Raw genomic sequence first — 19,091 nt, forward strand, 5'->3', positions numbered from 1 at the left:
AAAATATAATATTAATTTATTATTTTTTGTTTGAATCTACATGCATGGATAACATGCAAGCTAGGCTAGCTCAGGATGAGTCGTTTCTTCACTGTCATTCTTCAATTTTATGGCTAGAAATTAATATTTATTACCTATTCAATTCATGTGGTCAAAAACCTTAATTAATTTTCCAACTTCTTTATATGGGATAATATCTACCCCAGTTTTCCCTTTAAGTAAGTTTTGCGGTTGGTACTGCATGCAAATCTGTTACATGTTTCCTCATTTTTACTCCTATAATTAATGACATTTATTATGAAATGTAAAACAAAGGTCATGCACTCATGCATATCTGTCATTAAGTCATTACTTAAATAAGCAAAAAGTTTGTTAGAAATTCAAAGTACAGAAAAAAAGGAAAAAAAGTTTTCAATTCAATGCATGCACCTACTGTTACATACAGAGTAAGCTTTAATTTCTGCATTCATGCATGGTTTTGGAGCAGATGGAATCCAATCAAAATGCTTCAACGTGTCGACCCTCAAAGGAAGACTCTGTGCTAGCTATATATGATATTGCCTGTTGCCTGATGTTAATAAAGCTCAGAATTAGTGAAATTTCCCTTCTTAATTAATAATTTACTAGAGTCTTTTTATTATTGTTAGTAGTTTCTCTGTTCTTACTAGTTTGGTATTGATGGCAATCTGCTCAAAAAAGGGTTTTTTTTTTTTTTTTTTGAGGGGAATTCCAGTATGCCATATTGCCATATTCAATTTCCATTTAGTATATGCATGAGGTTTTCTTTTATTGGGTCAAAATCTGACTCAATATGATTAGGAATGCAGAGCAAGATGGAGTAAAGATAGATTTTGACCATTCTAATAGACTTTTCTTAACACATATTCTGCTTGTACACAACCATCATTTGAAGACAGGGTATATCCGTATATTGAAAAAAAAAAAATTAATGATTAATTCAAATAAAGATGAAAATGTATATGAGGGTTATTGGATGACGAAAGCCTAATTGACTTTTGAAACATTAATGCTGGTGGTTTTATCACTAATTAGAGTTGAAATCTCAGTCCTCTCTCCTAAATAAAGAAACGAAGCACTTGCTTCTGCTCTTTGAAGGAAAATCCTATACATGCGTTAATATTTTTCAATTCCTATATTTGCTTACACTGTTGAGTAAGATTGCGAACGATTGTCCGTACTAGTAATCACATTAACTATATACCTCATTAAAGGAATTTTTCTAAGAGGCTCAGTTATCAATCACGAAAAACAAAGCCAATCTTTGTATGATTTGCCATACCAAATGCAAATGGTTCACACTTGACAGCATGTATCCTTTAATTAATTAGTCTTAGAGATGAACTAGTTAGAAAGTGTTAAGACTATAAATTGTTTCCAAGTATTCCCTCATCAAAATTGTAGTTTTTGTTATGCTTTCTTCAAGGTAGAAAGTAGAAACCCAAGGACACAGAAGAATAAGGCAATACTGTTTCAGGTAAAGGGCCTCGTCTATACTCTATGCATGGGAATTTCCTCAATTTATTACTGAAATCATGAATGGTCCTTGTTCGATCAGGTGATATATATCCATATACAGAAATAGAATTTTGAGGAAGAAAATTCTTTTGTGCCCATCAAAGGGGTAATCACAGAAATCGATCTTTTTGCTAGCTTATGTTAAAAAGTCATTCATGATTATAATAGTTTCGATCCAGAATATGAGCATAGAGAAGTTTTAATTCCAAAATTGAAAACAGAATTAACAAGAATTATTGCAATCAATGAATCCATATATATAAGAGCTGGAAAATGGAAAAGGAAAAGAAAGTCAAAGACTGGGGTGAAAAATTGCAAAAGAAAAGCAGAAAATTGAAAATGAGCATGAAGTAGTAACTAGAGTGCTAGTAGTCACCCTTGTCTGCAACTGCAACGGCTGGTTTGACTGCAAATCCAGAAGCTACGAAAGTTGAGATGGATTCCGTGAGATGCCTGGAAGCTTTTTCATAATTGACGAAGCCCATGAACCAGAAATCGTGGCCGTCCACAGTGAGAATCTGGATGTACTTTTCAGTAGGGCTGTCCCTCATGAGCACTGGATTGACAGTTGCAATGTTTCCGAGAGGCAGCATGACCTTGTAGTAACTCCAAGTGACCTGACCAGAGGGGGCTGTGAAGGACAAGGGCCGGTCGCTGCAGAAAGCTGAATGCAGATTCGAGAGATAGAGGGTTCCAGCAACGGGTCCAGTGGATGTGGACAGGTAACATGCGAATGACTTCTTCAGCTTCTCGTTGGGATACGTTGCAAATGTCTGCTTGTACAGAGCCTCAAATCCACCCCCTGTTATTGCTTTCGCTGTCAGGTTCATCTTCGCCCAAGCAGCTCCCGAAACAGATGTCCCCGTTTTAACTGACAGATCCAATCAATAACCATAATATCAGTGTAATTTCTTCCAATTAGATTAATTACAGAATGAATAGATTCAACATACGGTTGTGCCAGATGTTGTTCGCCATGGACTCGGCCTTGTTGCTCCAGGAGTTGAAAACATGGAGCATGGACTCCATTGGGCCGTTGTTGGACTTCTCAACGGGCCTGTACTGGAGGTACGGATAGTGGAAGCTTTGGGCTTCATCTGTGGCACCTGCACCCCATAGTGCTGCTTTCTTGTTGTCTGGGTGGCAAGTTGGGACAGCAGGGTGGCCCATCACGTGAGTCCCCCATTTCTCTGCCTTGACGTCTTCATCACCAACTGTAATTGGTACTGCAGAGGTGGACGAGCTTGATGGAACATCTTCATGATCATGACGTTCTTTCCCTTGCTCCGAAGGCCCTACTGTTTCTGGGTTTTGAGTTTGAGGTTGTGTTTCTTGGGTGCTTCCCTGCAATATTGATGAGGACGATGGCTGTGGTGTTTGATAGAAGGGATTTACTTCATGTGGTGTTTCATGGAAGGGATTTACTTCTTGTGGTGTGGGGTATTGGTTTTGGGGTTGTGGGTCTTGGGTTTTCAGCGATGGGGATGATGCCGAGAGTGCTTCGATGTAAGGGTTTGTTTCTTTTCCTGTGGGATCAGCTGCAGCAACAGAGGGGTATAGAGGTTGGGATTCTTGGTTGCTGTTGTTGTTCATTTTAGCAATGGAAATTCGAATGCTTCTGGGGAAGTTCTGGTGTGACTACTAGCTTTTGCTTTTCAATGTGGTTGCAAATTGCAATGCTTTTGCTTTTGGTTTAGGGAGGCGTTTTCTATATATAAGTATATAACAAAGGAATGATTTACAGGGGAGACTTTCTAGAAGCAGATCAACACTCTTATTATACATATATCATATATGATATTTTAATTCAGATTTCGTACGCCAAAAAATATAATAATTCAGATTTCAAGAGGAGAGCGTCATCCATATAATTGATATATAATTTTCTAGGCCACTACGAGACATGTGAAAGCGAAAAGGTTGACTTGTCAATCCAAATACACGGTTTAGTAATGAGCGTTCAGGTTGAGAGGTTGCTTAACCGTGTTTTTTCATAAAGTTCCCATCTCTTGCCATAGTTTTTTTCTTTCTTCTCCTTCAACAACTGTGAGTCTAAGACTGCCTTAAGGCTTAAGCTTCTAGATAAGATATTTATTTTCAAAGTAAGCGACCATATATATATATATATCCATGTACTTTTATGTTATACATGGATACTCAAATCAGCATTTTCTAATTTCTAATACACATTGGAAAAATATGGCCAAAACCAAAAGTCAAATAAAATGAAAAGAAAGAAGGAAAATCCATATTTGACCGGCAGTTGAAACGCTGCAATCCACCATTAGTTCGAGTTGAAACTCTTGGTAGTCCATTAATTGTTAAAAGCAATTAATTTGTTTAGGACATGACTTTCCCTACCTTTAGATGCTACCTCTACATGTCACGATGAGTGCCTATTTTGGACTGAAATTTCAAAAAAAAAAATCAATAAGAGCAATTTTTTTTGTTATATTGTAGAGAATAATTCTACACCTAGTTTAATCATAATCTTTACTTTACTCACTCTCACCATTTAAGCTAACTCCTAGAATATGAGCAATTTGAAGCGAGAAGAATATTATTATTGAGGAATGCTAGTTTTTTTTTTTTTTTTTGTCTTCTTCTGTCTTTATTCTTGTCCTAATTACGCAGTATATACACATGATCGAAACCATTTATTTTCTAAATCATTATTGAAAGATTATTTTTTTAAAAAATATATATATAATCATTTAATTATTATCAAATAAATAGATTGTAATAGTTAAATTACTAAATAATTTTGATTAGTTAATTTTTTACAGAAATTATCTTTCAAAGAGTAATCTAAAAAATCAACGAATTTAATCATAAGTTTATGATGCGAAATGAAAAGAGAGAAGTTAGCTAACATTTCTCTTGTTGTTTTGGTTGCCAATCGGAGACCATTCAATTAAGACCTTCTTTGTATTGGGCCTTTTAATTCAGCTCCAAAGCATATTGGGCCTTGCAATATATGTGACTATCATATATTGCAAAAGGAAGCCCAAGAAAGAATGGGTCCGAGTTCTGAGTCCGCAAACATGGCGATTTGTGAGCTGCCCAGTTGGTTAAAGACGGTTAGTTAGTCCATCTGCCCTCCAACGATATTTCTATTATATTTTGTCGTTGAATCAGTACCCCACACAGCCAAAATAGCATCGTGTCAAAACATAATTAGAAACAGGCTGGCGATAACAAAATGTAGGACCCAGGACCCACACTGTATATAATAAGTTCGAATTCTCACCTAAATAATGATCCGATTGAACGACCCGACCGCTGCACAGAAGAGAATAGAGCTACGAAGGAGAGTTGAGAAAGATGAGTTACCAGAGAGCTCCTCAAGAACCCTACCCGCCACCACCAGGTATCAGAAACAGACTGACTTCCTTTATTATTTTTCTTTCAACAAAGTCAAATATTTCCAATTCGGCTATTGAATTGCTCGATTAATTTTTTTTTTTGGTAATAAAGGGTACCCGTATCCACCACCGCCGCCACCGGGGTACCCGTCAGCGCCACCGCCGCCGCCGTACGAAGGGTACCCACAACCTGGGTATCCTCAAGGATACGGGCCGCCCCCACCAGGACCACCACCTCCGCCGTACGAGGGGTACCAAGGGTACTTCAATGAGGGGTACCCTCCACCGCCTCCGCCTCCTCATCCTCATCATCAGCAATACCCGCAATACCAGCACTATCACTATGAGCATCACAATTACCAAGAACAAGATGGTTGCATGTCCTTCTTACGAGGCTGGTATGCATTGCTCCTTCTCTACTCCCTACCCTCCATTTCAGATTCCCTTTCCCTGTTCCTTGTACTTTTAATTATATAAACACCCCTCATTCATCCCTGCAAATTGGACATGATTAAGTTTATGTCATTTATATTCAAGCTCCTAACTTTTAATGGGGTTGTTCTTGTACATGAAGAAAGGTTTTTCACTTTACTTTTTATGGGATGTCCAAGTAGTTTAATTAGTGAAATCTCTGGACTTGAATTCCCAAGGTAGTGAAATCCCCAAGGTGAAGCTCCAAGTAGCCCTTCATCCTTCCCCATGTACTATGCTATATTTGACTTAGCTGATTTACTAGTTTTGATATCTGTGGAAAGTTTGAGCCTTTTTCCACATTGGGTACTGGAACAGAAAAACCAGTCAATTAGATTGCTATACATTACCTCACGGATATCAAATTGGTTGTAATCCTGTTCTGTACTCCAAATATTGTGCACAGCAGCTCAGAGTCCTCTGAGAAACATGAGTACAACATGTTGCTTTTCATTTTCTCCCCTTAGATATGGACATTCTTCCAGGATCACACTCTTCACATGAATGGTGGCACACTGTTCATTTATAAGCTAAGCAATTTTAAAGTTTAACCTTCCATAGTCAAATCACGAAAAACGAACCTTATTGCTAGAAGTTGTCAATTGAACAAAAGTAGATCATGTGTTCTTTACAATACAGAATTACAAAGGGGTATGTAGCTTTCAGGCGTTAGTTAATTCCTATATGGTCTCTCTTAAAACCTTATAGGGCTCTTTTCATCCAAAAATGTTTGAAGGATAACTTAAGTCATTGAGATGGAGGAATTTCCAGCTAGATACAATTCATTGAGCTTGTCCAACAGCAGCACCCTACACAAACAAGATTCTGGTGACTAATCTTGATATGTTTTGATCTGCCTTTGGTTTGCTAGATTATTCTTATACTATCATTTGGGAGTATGTAAAAGCTTACATTTCTTACTTCTTAAGTCATTGAGATTGAGGAATTTCCAGCTAGATACAATTCATTGAGCTTGTCCAACGGCAGCACCCTACACAAACAAGATTCTGGTGACTAATCTTGATATGTTTTGATTTGCCTTTGGTTTGCTAGATTATTCTTATACTATCATTTGGGAGTATGTAAAAGCTTACATTTCTTACTTCTTTTGGTTTTTCTTTTGTATGAGAAGGGAACTAATTAGTTCTTTGTTTTACATGTGCAGTTTGGCTGCGCTATGCTGCTGTTGCTTGTTGGAGGAGTGCTGCTTCTTCTTTTGATGATAATAGATATGCATTGTTTCTAAAGCTTGCATGTCCTTGATGCTATGTGTAGATCGACGAATACTGCACCTGAGCGACTTCTATAGATTTTGCATGCAAGTATACGGGTATGCAAGTTATGTTGTAGCCTTGTATGTGATTGTCAATATGGTTTTTGGAATGGTTTATGACTTTATGGGGGGAAAGGGCAAAAGAAAAAAAAATATTGATTTATGGGGTATTTTCGTTTATGTAGTGTTCTATCCTAGAACTTGTGAACACACATTTGCAAGAAGTACAGATCTGGCGTGTAGTTATGTATCCTTGTAATATCTTATTGAAGATTTTCTGATCATCCACCTGCCTGGAATCTGGATAAGAACACAATTATCGACGCTTGAAGTGGTTTTCTAAATAATACACAGGCCCCCTGTGAGCTGGAGCCTGGAGGTGAAAGGTGAATTAATCTCGATGCGTGATGGGGTCTAATCAGCCGTAGGAATCAATACCTTAATATTTTATAATAATACAATATCTTGAAACTTTCTTTGGCATTTTGCATTTTCAGTACTTTATAATTTCCATGAGTAATTAGATCATGATAACGTGATATGAATGAACAATTGAACATGCCATGGTGATGGTATCCTATCCTGAAAGTTTCTTGCTAGGCATGCAGTTGGGTATGTAATGTATGCGCCTCTGCATTTTGTTGCTTACTTCCAGCTCCACCATGCAACCCACCCACTGAGTTTCTATGCTTTAAGTATTCATTGACCTATTCCGTCTTCTAAGTAACCAAGCTCATGTAAGTTTTCACCTTCAAGAATCAAGATGCAAAGTACCATGCTTACACTAATATCTCGTTATCAAAACAAGGATGGACTCAATCCCCCTCCGCACTTGTGCATCTTGATAACGAGATGACAGCGCTTGGAAAAGGATATCAAGGAGACCCAATTGGAATACTGGTACGAATCTATTCATAACATCATAGATTACAGCAGCCAATCTCTTTTAATTTAAGCAAGTTATCGCTAACTCACAATTGGACTAAAATCCACTAATCAGTTCGCCTAACCAAAGTACAAACTACTTGCTACCAAGAAAAAAATGACAGCCTAAACAGCAAAAAATGCACCTACAGAGTCCACACAAAGTCCGGTGTATCTTTCCTTGGCCCTACTAATGTGCGATACAGGTACATCTTCTCCACCCTTTGTTCATCAAGGCTAAAATCCATCTGATCATTTTCATTTATGATCTCCACGTTAACCCTTGGCATCTTCTGTGCGAGTGACTTGCAGCCTCCAAGACTAATTTCACAGGACGACATCCAAAGGGATCGCATTGTTTCATACTTTCCCACGTCCTCTAGAAGTGCCCTGTCACCAAAGGGGCTGTCCCAGATCTCAAGCTTCCGAAGCTTCTTGCATCCATTCAACACATAAAGCATGCCTTTGTCGCTGCCCCCAGCAAATGCAATAGAAAGCATTTCAAGCTGCTCAGCATACATTCCAATATAAAGGAAAACCTTGTCGGTCAAGAGGCCAGAGAGTGACAACCGCCTAACATTTTTGCATGCCTGAACAATTGCCCCAAAACCTTCATCCAGTGGCTGCATGGTGACAGGGTCAGGTTTAGTAGGTTCAAGGATGCACAACCTGAAACGTATAAAATTTGGGCAGTTTTTGGCCACAGTTATGAGGGCAGCATTAGTCATCTGCTGGCAGAAGTAAAGCAATGAATGAAGCTTTGGGCAACCAGCGGAGATGGCAACAAGGCCTTCTTCTGTTACAGCAGCATGCCCAACTCCAAATGGGTCAGAAGGAAAAACTCTCAATTCCTGCAATTCTTTACAAGTTGAAGCTACAACTCCTAGTCCTTTATCTCCAATGCAATCTAGTATCTGCATGCATAAAGAAATCATTTTCAATCATTTTTGTTGTACAGAAACAACATAAGAGTCTGAATAAAAAATTATTGAAAGAGCATACCCATAAGCGCTGAAGCTTCCCACAGTGGCGAATTAGCTTTATGAGCTCACTGCAATGGACCCCCGGAGCATAGCTGAGGTTCAAAGATATCAGGTTTGAGCATATAGGGTAAATAGCTGGCAGACAGCGAGGACCAACCTCCAAGAACCCTGACAAGCTCCTAATTGATTTACATTTGAGAATAGCAGCCTTCAGTTTGTTGTAGGTTTCAGAATCAGGATCTACGACATAAGACCCAGTGCCCAAATCCACTAGTTGAGGCGCTCGCAACAATATTTTTTGAAGAGTGTCAGGTGGTACTGAACGGTTTACCCTTAGGACTTTGAGGTTAGGAGATCTGGCCACAAGTCTCTCAAGAGCTGCCAAATTAATTTCTCCTTTGAGGCATGCAAAATTCAGGGACACAAGAGATGTACAGTTGTCGGGAAAGAAGCTAAGCCACTGGCCTCTATGATCATCAATATCATTTTCCTGCAGATCCAGCTCCCTAAGAAACCTATGTAGAAGAAATATTCGAATTAGTTCAGCACATAATAAATCCAGACAAACTCATTCTGTTTTTTATAACAAAAAACTCAACTCATTCATGTAACATAACTTTCTCTCCTCAATTTTAAAAACCTGTTAACTAATCGCTTGTTCCAAAAATAATATAATCAGCATATAAGCTCCGGGGCACAGTTTAATTGTTTTGTCATTGACAACAAACAATCATATTTAAAATTCCAAAATACAACAGATGAAAGAATACATTTGCCGTTTGTCAGATCAATGACATTTGTTGCAACCGTTTATATCCAAGCAAAGTATACATGTACTGGTGAAAATTTGAAATCACAGACAGTTGACAAATATTATATAGATGCAAGATACTAACTATAAAAAGAAAAAAAAATTGGATGGCCCGGATTGGTAAACAACAAACAAGTCAATCATAAAAACAATAGCAATTGAACTGAACATTTAAGGTAAAACTAAGAAAGTCACAACATCAACTAAAAAGTCAAAAGAGGGTCTAATAGCACATTCGTAAATAAACCCACAAACAAGTCTAAAAATAGTCCCTATATTGGGCATGTAAAAGTAAAACAAGCAAGAAAAGCAAAAACAAATCCGGATTAAGAAAACAATAAGGGGAAATCACATTCTTCACACTTGATTTAAGAAATATTAGCAAAAAAACAAGTGATGTTACCTGCAATTGGCAGCTATAGCAGCAAGGCCATCGGTGGTAAAGCCTTCGCAGCTAACGAGAACCAAAGACTTGAAATTGAGAAAGGACCTGGAAAGCAGCTCAAGGCTTTCATCGGAGACCAGCATCCTCTTGAGCCTGAGCTCCTCCAAGGCGACACGGCTGTCAGCCAGAGCTTCAATCCAGGGAAGAACAAAACCTCCCCAGTCATGAGGGACCAAATTGAAGTCGGCGAAGTGAGGCTTTCCTTTCAAAGTAAGGGACTTTAGACCTGGAAACCTAGCAATCACTCTCTCTGGGCTGATCGCATAGCAATTCCCTATGAACACTCTCTGCCTACTAAACCTTTCTATTCTGTACCACGATTTGCACACCAACGACACCGCGTTTCGGTCCCGCTGCGACGTCACGAAGTCGAATATGTGCTCTATTACCTCGTCTGGAAAGTAATTCATCCTTCCTTCCTTACCATTCAATCCACAACTTTCCAAGGAATTAAAATCGAAAACAGAAAACTTTCCGAGAAAAAAAAAAACAAAAACAAAAACAAAAAGGAGCTAGCTTCGCATTTATATGTCTCACTCTCTCTCTCTCTCTCTCTCTGCAAGACCTATGTCCTGGATTTGAATCTAACAAAATCTGACTCACAAATCCAACATCTTTGGAGGAGAATCTGATAAACCTACATGAATGAAACCAGATCGCTGAGTAGATCTTAGTAGATTCAAGGCTATCTACGAAGCGAACACTCCTCAAAGAAAATGATAAAACTTTTTGGATTGAAAATTTTGTTTGACATCCCTTTCACTTGAGCTCAGATCTGCAGTGAAAGATGGATGCAGAAAAAGGAGAGAAAATAAAGGAAAATATTTTTGTTTTGGTTCAGACTTGAGAGTGATCATCTTGAAATCAAAAAGTGATGATTACAGCGTCGGAAAATAGATGAAATATTTTCATAGATCTCTGAGAAGTCAGAATCTATAATTTCCTGAAATAGAAATTATTAACTAAATCGAAATCTTATGATTCTAAAAAGAGAGAGCGAGTGAGAGCAACCACAGGCACAGAGGCTCTCTAGTGTCCTGTGTGTGGTTTCTGTGTTTCACACAAAGACATGAGTTGTTATGAGTGGTTGATGAATCATGAATTCATGACACAACCCAACCTCAACCTCAAACTCAACCTAAGGCTCCATCTAAGCCTCTAAATCTGATGATGAGATGAGAGTCTGAGTCACTGAGTCAGAGAAAGAGAAGCAGCAATGCAATGCTGAATGCTGATAATGCCTTCACTCTTCACTCTTGAGCCAACCAAAACCAACCAACCACGTTTCCTGCTTGGCTTACTCATTCTAACCCTGGTTTGGTTAGTTGGGGGGTGGGGTTTCGTATCCAACGGTCCAACATGACTTGGTGGAAAACGAAGCAAATCTGGACCGTCCAATGAGTGACCATGCATGTGTCCTTATCACTGCTTCCGAAGCGAAGAGGCCTCTCTGCCAAAGTCTTTACTAAAGAGATCAGTGATGGACTGACTGTCAAGGATAGGAAATGATATTCGTTTGGTGTCAAATTACCAAAATGCCAAGTCATAGATAAGATTGGTGAATTGCTCTTTCTAGGACTGCGAGTATACCCAACTCGCTCCCTCTGGCAACGACATCCCCATGTGAGGGCATCGTTGAACCCTTGTCAGAAGCGTGTGCAATTTTGGGAGCGAGTATTACATTTCTACACTCCCGCAGGTACCCAGTTCAAATTTCTTCTAGAATCAAAGCTTTATCTTTATGCGTCAGAAAATATTGGTTTCCAATTTTTTCTCTTGGGTCTGGTTTCGTATGGTATTTACTATTACTATTTATAGGCTTATAGGATAGTGTTTTATTTGATTTTTTGCTTCTGTCGTGGCTGTGTCACTGTGTGACAGTGTGGTATGCGGATAAATAACTGAGCAATGATCAAAGATGGATGATGGGGTTGGTTTTTACTTGTTTGAATGATTAAGGAATTCAGTAACATAGCGCCATAGCGGTAGTAGTCAAAAGAAAAGAAAAAAAAGGGGGAAAATGATTTTGACAAAATCTAAGACTGCTTTAAATGCGTCGTCGATATACATACGCTACAGTCGCAGAAGTCATAATTTGCATTTGCATTTCGCAATGATGATCTGGTTCAGTGTGTTATGGTGCACCGTACGTGTTTTAATAGTCCCACGTAATTGGTTGCGTCACTTGCTTTTCTTGTTGGTGAGGTGTTTGGGACCGTACACAGTACACAGTACAGTGGCATCTGGAATATTAATATGTATGGGACTCTTAATTGTTTCAGCACGAGGATTCTTCATTCTTGGGTAATAATGCAACAAACTCAACCACACTACCATTGCATTTCCCCTTAATATTTATTAACAGGACAATGCCACCATGCCAGTGCCAATATTCTTCAGCTTGAATAATTAGAGATTTTAAAAGAAACAAAAATTAAATTAGTTGAGGTATCCAATTCGATAACTACTCAAAGAGAAAACAAGTAGAGCAATGGGTATATATGTTTATGGTAAATTTGGAATAAGATAATTTAATCAAATTGGTGAATAGTTTTCAAATTTGTTAATCTTTTGTAAAGATGATTTTCAACGAATACTTAAAATGTAAATAATTTTGATCATTAAAATATAATATGAAGTAAGTTTTACAAAAAATTTCTTATTTACTTTTAAATCAAAGAATCTTCTATAAACAAGATTGATATACATATATATATATGTTTGGTCCTTAAATTTTGTGAGATCAATGAAGTAGCTTATATCCTTAATACTCTTTATCAAATATTTTGATAATTTTGGTGAAAAATCCAATCAGAAGTAGCCAAAATTAATTTGATTGGTTTAAGGCAAATGTCCTTTTGTTCAATTATGCATGTTTACTTGTTCTTGAAATTAATTAGATACATTTGGGAATTGGGATGCAAGTGGTGTTGTGATGTGTGAAACCTTTTTCAGTTTTGTCGGCACTCCAGTTGAAGAATTGAAATGCATTTTCCCTTTCCAATTACATTCTAAACAAGTAAACATGCCATGCTTACTGAACAAATAAAATAGTAATTGATTGCTTTATTACACTATAAAGTTAGTTACAGACTTCCAGTTATAGATTACGTAATTTAAACCCAATACTTGAAATAGATTTCATGCGGAATTGCTGAAACATGTAGGAGGCTAGTTGGGGAAGTAAAAGAGATTTTAGCGAGAACCATATTATATGAAGTTTATTGTTTATGACTAGATTGGTTGGGACTACTGTAGCCATCATTAAATCACTTTTGACTTAAGGAGGCCCAAATGCCACCATGAGCTTGTGGATGATTCATATAGGAGTAGGAGTGTAGGACTAGCAATTAATAAACCCTATAATAGTACTATAGCTTTACGGTGAAAATTAATTAAATTGTGGGTAGCTAGTAGTAGTGGTGGTGGCTGAAAAAATAAAAATGTTGCGTGGCATGTTAAGGAATAAAAAAACCTCCAATCATTGTTTGAATTATGCACTGCGAAATGTGAAGTGTGATTGTGTGAAGGGGGGGGGGCGGGTCAAATATTCATGCCAAATGATGGGATGCGTGTTAGTGGTTGTTTTCCAAATTTTATCTACTTTGGTTGAATTTTGTCCAACTGATGACCATGTGATGGTGGGTGGGGGTGTACCCTTTTTCCTTTTCCTTTTTGTGACTACTTGTTAATTGTTATCCATTTATAATTGCTCTTATAGGCTTATAGCATGCAGTTAGCTAATATTATTGGTCAGTGATGTAACGCAGGTCACCACTCACAACTCATCAGAGCTGTATGTAATGTAATACGTACTATTCGGATTTTACAAATTTGAATTCTCTATTTGTGTACAAATAATATTGGCGATGAGCTTAATGTACATTTTTCTACCAATCAATACCACATCTACTGGTCACTTAATCTGCTTAAGAAAAATGAGAATACATGCGTACATGTACATGTGGAACAAATTAATGAAAATGGTTTTGGTTTAGGATTATATTATGTTATATAATTAGGATGATCGATGAGTAGAAACTAGCTAGAAAGTATTTTTAGTGCTAGACTGGCAATTTGTCTGGCATTAGCCTACTGCCCATATAAATCAACAACCAAACCAATACGTAATACAGCATGACGTACTTTAATTGAATAACCTAATGAGAGGATCGATCGTAATTTGCATTTCAAAAGGGGGAGTGGTTAGCCCAAAAGCGTGATAATTAAATATAAGTATACACTGGCCCACTTGCATATAATTACAAAGGTACTCTAGCTAGCTAGGATCAGAAGAATATATTTATATATATAATTGAAGGTGAAAGACTGAAAGGCATCAGCTAGCAAATGAAATTATTTGTTCTTCTTCTTTAATACATGTCATGATCATTTCCATCTTCCTAATTCCTATGCTAGCTGCTTAGTTCATTCATTAACTAGAATTGCATTAATTTTTGGCCCGGAATTAGTTAGAGTTAAGGAGGAGAGAGGGTGTATCATGTGTGTGCATGTAAATTTCATGTTTTGCAGACTTGCAGTCCTTCAAATGAAACAAAATTTTGGTAGCCAAAGAAAAGAAGTGGTAACCAAATTTGAGGTTGATGAGGCCCATCAAGGCATGCGAATATGCGATGCGATATCATAACACATGCATGGAGGTGGAGGTGGAGATGAAGGTGGAGCTGCACCGTAAGGCTGAAAGCAATTGAGATGAAGCAAGCATATAATTTAATGATGTCTAAAATTAAACTGGTCCCAATTTTGAATTGTTAGTGTCATCCCACTCTGGTAGTCCTAGTCTGGTGCCTTGCAGTTGCTACTCCCCAATCAGTAATCCAAAATAAACAAGACAATATATGATATGGCCATATGGGAGTATGGGACCTATGGGTCGTGGTCTGGTCTCCAAACAAAATAATAAGACAAGGGTCAACCTAGCAAAGTAATAAAGGAGGGAATGGAAATATAAGGACCACTTCCATAGTTACATATCAGTATATCACAACACAACTGTTATGCTGATGTCAGCTCCCCTTCTTTGACGACAACCAAACAAGGAATATATAAGAAGAATTACCAACCTCGTAGACTAGTAGGAGTCCTCCCCTCCTCCTAGTCCTAGACTCCTAGGCTATGCAATCTATCATATCATCTATGGCGCTCATGCATATATGTCAGAACTCACAACAGATGGTCCAGTCCAGTCCTGCTGTAGAATGTAGATTTAATTTGGAACCATACACTGATACACATATATGATAGTATGATATACAAATATATATATATATATTTTTTTTAAAAAGCCCAGCATAACCAAATCATATAACGTGCGATTTGAATACATGATGCTCTTGGTGGTCAACATAACCAAATCGAGATTCAGGCTTTTAACTTTTATAAATAGAAGCAACAATACTCATGTAGTCTGTAGCAGGAGCACTACTATAATGGCTGAGGTTTTTATTAGGTTCATGAGGCATTGAGTGAAATGATTGAGAAGAGAATAAGAAAAAAGGGACATGGAAATAGGTGCAAACTGGGAACACCAGATCAAGCAAACCCAAATAGTATGTATGTATGATATGTGGTTACATGTGCATGCATATAACTTGCTATTAATATTAATTTCAAATACGGGTTATTATATATGCAGGTAGGATATGGGCTTTCCTGAAATTCCATGAAAGAGCAGGGTGGACTAAGAAGCTGATAAGGTTGTATGTGCTTATTATATATTTGTGAGAGCGAGATTATGATTTATGGACCCTGGGCTTGTTCACTAGAGTACAGACCCAAGTCTATTTAGTCACCTTAGGACGGATATGGATGCCCGACAACCATGACCTAAAACAGCATACAAATTAAGAAAAGAACCTGCTGTAGACAAGCCCCGCCCACCCGGGTGCGGTGGCCACCGGCCAATCCAAATATCCAATACTTAATCCAACTCAGCTCAACCAGCGTGTAATGTACTAATGTGTAAGTATGAACAATGATACCAGTGGGAAAAAAAAACCAACAATATTCTATCCCATGAGATGACAATGGTAGATTAGATACACCTGGAAACATCTCAACGGACCCGAGCGACAATGTGGAGATCAGGGAATGCTCAAGGAAATTCCAAAATACTAGTAAAATACCCAACATTCAAGAAAACTAGAAGGCCAACAAGTCAAAAACAGTGAGGCTTCTTGTTAGGTTCTGTTAGCAGTAGATGACCAGATCTAATACCAATTACGCATCAAAATGTGAACACATTTAGGAACAATAGCAATGTTATTCAATCACAAATCATCATCATAGTCATTAGCCAATGTGTATGCAGAGATTAGGTATAGTGTATAGTAATGAACTGAATTCTTTACAACAGAGTCATAAACCTCTCTGTTACCCCCAACAAATTGGAGCCTACTAGATACGCATACCCTGATTACGACCATACAGCAACAAAACTATAAAATGCATTTTCCCAAGCATTCATTAGGTGACCTTCACCATTAAGGACGAGTGACTTGAGAAGCATAAATCCATGTTTCAGCTGTTTCAAATTTTCACAAAGTCAATGGAATTAAGATAGCTTTTTAAATCACATCTTAAAGCACGCTTCCAGCTGCTAACAAATAACATTGAGGTATTTCAGATCTAGATTGGCCAAATATTGAGTAGGTGATAGGCTATAGGCAACAAATTTTATAATCTACAAGCACGCACAGACACACAAAACTAAAATTTGGACAAATTGAAATTGAAATATAAGAGTAAATTTAAATGTAAAAAGGTTATAGATTACGACAATATCCCTCCTTAACATGTCTTTTCCAGTTTAAAACCAACTTTTTGTGACATCACATGAATAGAAGTCTTAAAGGAGCATATTGTTATCTAACCATATCATACAATATCACATAGCATAACTAGTCAATCATCTGGCATTAGGAAAGGGAACTTTGGTCCCACAGAAAATCGAAGTAGAATATGCAAAAGTAAACCAAGATCCATTATCATTCAACAGAATCATCACATCAGGAACATTGTGGCTTCCAACACCCGAAAGGCGCCAAACCTCTCCATGGAAACTCAAAGCAACACAAAATATTTACTCAATCAAACCAAGGTCAATAAAACTCTAATGAAATGGTCTTGATAAGAATTGGGAGGTATTCTTCTACTAAGCAACATGCCTAGGTCACAACAGTCAGTTTGGTAGAAGAAAGCGATGTTTTTTCAAAATGGTGTTGCAAAATGGCCATTTAAAGAATCACTTTCTTTCCCTATAGCTCTGAGTAGAAGAATCTTCTCCCTTTTACCTCCTAGAGGAGATCTCACTATTTTTACTTCTGGGTTGATGTATCATAACCAGGCCTGTGGAAATAGGAGAATTTACTACCAGGACATCCCCATAGGGACTTGAGAAGTTGTCACTTACCACTACAGAAAGGAAAGGGATGTATTTATGCTTAGCCTAGTCAAATGGAAGCAAATTCCCTTTCTCTAAAAAAGAAAAAAGGTCTTTGTTTCAAGAAGTTAGCATGTAAGCTTGCTCTCAAGCTTTTGTATTCCTAGCACAAGCCTAAAGTGCTAAAGGCATTGAAATCCACTATGGGTTTTTGTTAAATGGACAAAGCATTTTCGTTAACTTTCGGCTACTTCACAGTGTCATAATTTTTCAACTTGGCAATTTGAAGTCTCGGTCAACTTTGTGGTTAACCGATTTTCCCACCTTACTAGCCATCTACTACTCTACTTTGTTCATGAAAAGCATTACATATACACACATTGCAAAACTGGACACAGAAAGAAAACTTGAAGATAAAAAATACCCAGGTGAATGATGAATCCAATAAGGAGGGTAGATACTTAGAGATTGAGTTACATATCACCTATTCACAGCCTTAGCCGCATTGCGTTCGCAAAGAGCACTTAATCATCATAACCTCATCACAAGCACTAATACTAATTTCCGAAACATAATATGTCAAATGTTGCTAATTCTGGTTTTACTGACCTTCCTCAACTCAGAGCATCGTTATCATCACTGTCATCATCTTCGTCGTTTCCAATATCATTCGAAATGTAAACCCCAGGCTGAACCTGCCGTCTCCGAGTCCTCGAAGGAAGAATATTATCCAAATCCACCTCCGCAAGAGGATCATCCGATAAATCACTGTCTTCATCTTCGAATTCGCTTCCGCCATCGCTCGAATCGTCCTCGCTATCCTCATCATCTTCTTCGATCAGCTTCCCTTTGCCCTTGTCATCTCTCATAATCCCCTTTCCCTTGCGATCCACCTTGGCCTTCCCATTAGACTTTTCACCGTCTTCATTCTCGTCGTCGTCTTCGTAATCTTCTTCGTCGTCTTCGTCATCGGGCTCTACATTGGATTCAAATTGATCATTTTTCTCTTCGGCGATTGGGGAATTGTTGTCCAAATTTTCTGGGTTTTGAGCTTTTCCTTCGGCAGGCGAAGACTTGTTACCGGAAACTTCAAGCTTCTTGGTTTTGTTGGGGTATTCGGCTTGGTCTTCGCAGCTGAGATCGGGTTTACGCTTCGCGTGCAATATGGGTTCTTCTTGGTTCTTGGTTTCGGCCATGAATGCGCTGCAAAAGGACTTTGGTTTAGTGTGAGAGTGACAGAGAGAAGGAGAGATTGGGATGATGGGTTAGGGTTTTACTAGGAATAGGGAGGACCTCAATTCGTGGGAGAGTAGGTCTGCGACTTCACCGTATTCATTTCGGTTTTAATAACTCCAACTTCCTTAGGGCTTTGGCCCGTTAGCGGCAAATTCCCAATACACAATTCTATTTTAATTTGGGCAAATTTTTTTTTTTGGCCACTCATTTTATTTTATTTCTTAAATTCCCTATATTATGATAAATCTTTGAAGCTCTAAAGAACCAAAATTTGGGTTTCATACTTAAAAAGTGCAAATCAAATTCGAATAAAAAATCAAATATAATAACTATATTCAACCAGTCATTCCAACTAGGTCATATACCTTTATCATGATACATACTAACAACATATATATTTAGTGTGGACGATGTATCATAAGATTTATATGTATTTACTATTAGAAATTATCTATACATGCATGAGAGATGTCTTAAAATCATTTCTCTCATCATTTTCTAGACATGAACAGAAAATTGCAAGATCTTTATACTCTACTTAAAATCCAAGAGCATGACTATGTAATTATATTTTGATGTCATTTGACAATATTTAACATATTGCATATGATATATTATTTTTAATTAATCAACTCTTGTTCATAA

General features: G+C 37.7%; 4 protein-coding genes across 5 annotated transcripts; 1 reads left to right on the forward strand and 3 right to left on the reverse strand.

The window, feature by feature from the left end:
- Positions 1 to 1,719: 1,719 nt before the first annotated feature.
- LOC147288991 (GEM-like protein 5) lies at positions 1,720 to 3,248 on the reverse strand. Its single transcript, XM_086240039.1, has 2 exons — positions 2,490 to 3,248; positions 1,720 to 2,407 (listed from the first exon to the last, which is right to left on the reverse strand). The coding sequence occupies exons 1-2, from the start codon at positions 3,127 to 3,129 to the stop codon at positions 1,902 to 1,904; spliced, it is 1,146 nt and encodes a 381-aa protein (XP_086096165.1). The 5' UTR covers positions 3,130 to 3,248; the 3' UTR covers positions 1,720 to 1,901.
- Positions 3,249 to 4,810: 1,562 nt separating this feature from the next.
- LOC147288992 (proline-rich family protein) lies at positions 4,811 to 7,121 on the forward strand. Of its 2 annotated transcripts, XM_086239710.1 has the most exons (4): positions 4,811 to 4,906; positions 5,014 to 5,027; positions 5,058 to 5,299; positions 6,538 to 7,121. In XM_086239710.1, the coding sequence occupies exons 1-4, from the start codon at positions 4,861 to 4,863 to the stop codon at positions 6,590 to 6,592; spliced, it is 357 nt and encodes a 118-aa protein (XP_086095836.1). In that variant the 5' UTR covers positions 4,811 to 4,860; the 3' UTR covers positions 6,593 to 7,121. The 2 variants fall into 2 exon arrangements, with proteins under 2 accessions (XP_086095836.1, XP_086095835.1); XM_086239709.1 differs by having other exon boundaries at positions 5,014 to 5,299.
- Positions 7,122 to 7,409: 288 nt separating this feature from the next.
- LOC147288993 (protein AUXIN SIGNALING F-BOX 2-like) lies at positions 7,410 to 11,034 on the reverse strand. Its single transcript, XM_086239708.1, has 3 exons — positions 9,767 to 11,034; positions 8,572 to 9,067; positions 7,410 to 8,483 (listed from the first exon to the last, which is right to left on the reverse strand). The coding sequence occupies exons 1-3, from the start codon at positions 10,216 to 10,218 to the stop codon at positions 7,716 to 7,718; spliced, it is 1,716 nt and encodes a 571-aa protein (XP_086095834.1). The 5' UTR covers positions 10,219 to 11,034; the 3' UTR covers positions 7,410 to 7,715.
- A 6,579-nt stretch (positions 11,035 to 17,613) lies between these two features.
- LOC147288994 (nucleolin) lies at positions 17,614 to 18,580 on the reverse strand. The gene has a single exon (XM_086242072.1). The coding sequence runs from the start codon at positions 18,404 to 18,406 to the stop codon at positions 17,825 to 17,827; it is 582 nt and encodes a 193-aa protein (XP_086098198.1). The 5' UTR covers positions 18,407 to 18,580; the 3' UTR covers positions 17,614 to 17,824.
- Between the last annotated feature and the right edge of the window lie 511 nt (positions 18,581 to 19,091).

Source organism: Dryas octopetala, chromosome 4, assembly GCF_963921425.1.
Source record: "Dryas octopetala chromosome 4, drDryOcto1.1, whole genome shotgun sequence".
In the NCBI taxonomy this organism is placed as follows: Eukaryota; Viridiplantae; Streptophyta; class Magnoliopsida; order Rosales; family Rosaceae; genus Dryas; species Dryas octopetala.

Bases quoted from the DNA above. Each gene is read 5' to 3' on its own strand.
- LOC147288991 (XM_086240039.1), bottom strand. From the start codon at position 3,129: ATGAACAACAACAGCAACCAAGAATCCCAACCTCTATACCCCTCTGTT. The intron at 2,408-2,489 runs GTATGTTGAATC...TGGATCTGTCAG, and splicing joins GAACAACATCTGGCACAACC to TTAAAACGGGGACATCTGTT.
- LOC147288992 (XM_086239709.1), top strand. From the start codon at position 4,861: ATGAGTTACCAGAGAGCTCCTCAAGAACCCTACCCGCCACCACCAG. The intron at 4,907-5,013 runs GTATCAGAAACA...TTGGTAATAAAG, and splicing joins ACCCTACCCGCCACCACCAG to GGTACCCGTATCCACCACCG. The intron at 5,300-6,537 runs GTATGCATTGCT...TTACATGTGCAG, and splicing joins ATGTCCTTCTTACGAGGCTG to TTTGGCTGCGCTATGCTGCT.
- LOC147288993 (XM_086239708.1), bottom strand. From the start codon at position 10,218: ATGAATTACTTTCCAGACGAGGTAATAGAGCACATATTCGACTTCGTG. The intron at 9,068-9,766 runs GTAACATCACTT...TCTTCTACATAG, and splicing joins GCTATAGCTGCCAATTGCAG to GTTTCTTAGGGAGCTGGATC. The intron at 8,484-8,571 runs GTATGCTCTTTC...TTATGCATGCAG, and splicing joins GGAAGCTTCAGCGCTTATGG to ATACTAGATTGCATTGGAGA.
- LOC147288994 (XM_086242072.1), bottom strand. From the start codon at position 18,406: ATGGCCGAAACCAAGAACCAAGAAGAACCCATATTGCACGCGAAGCGT.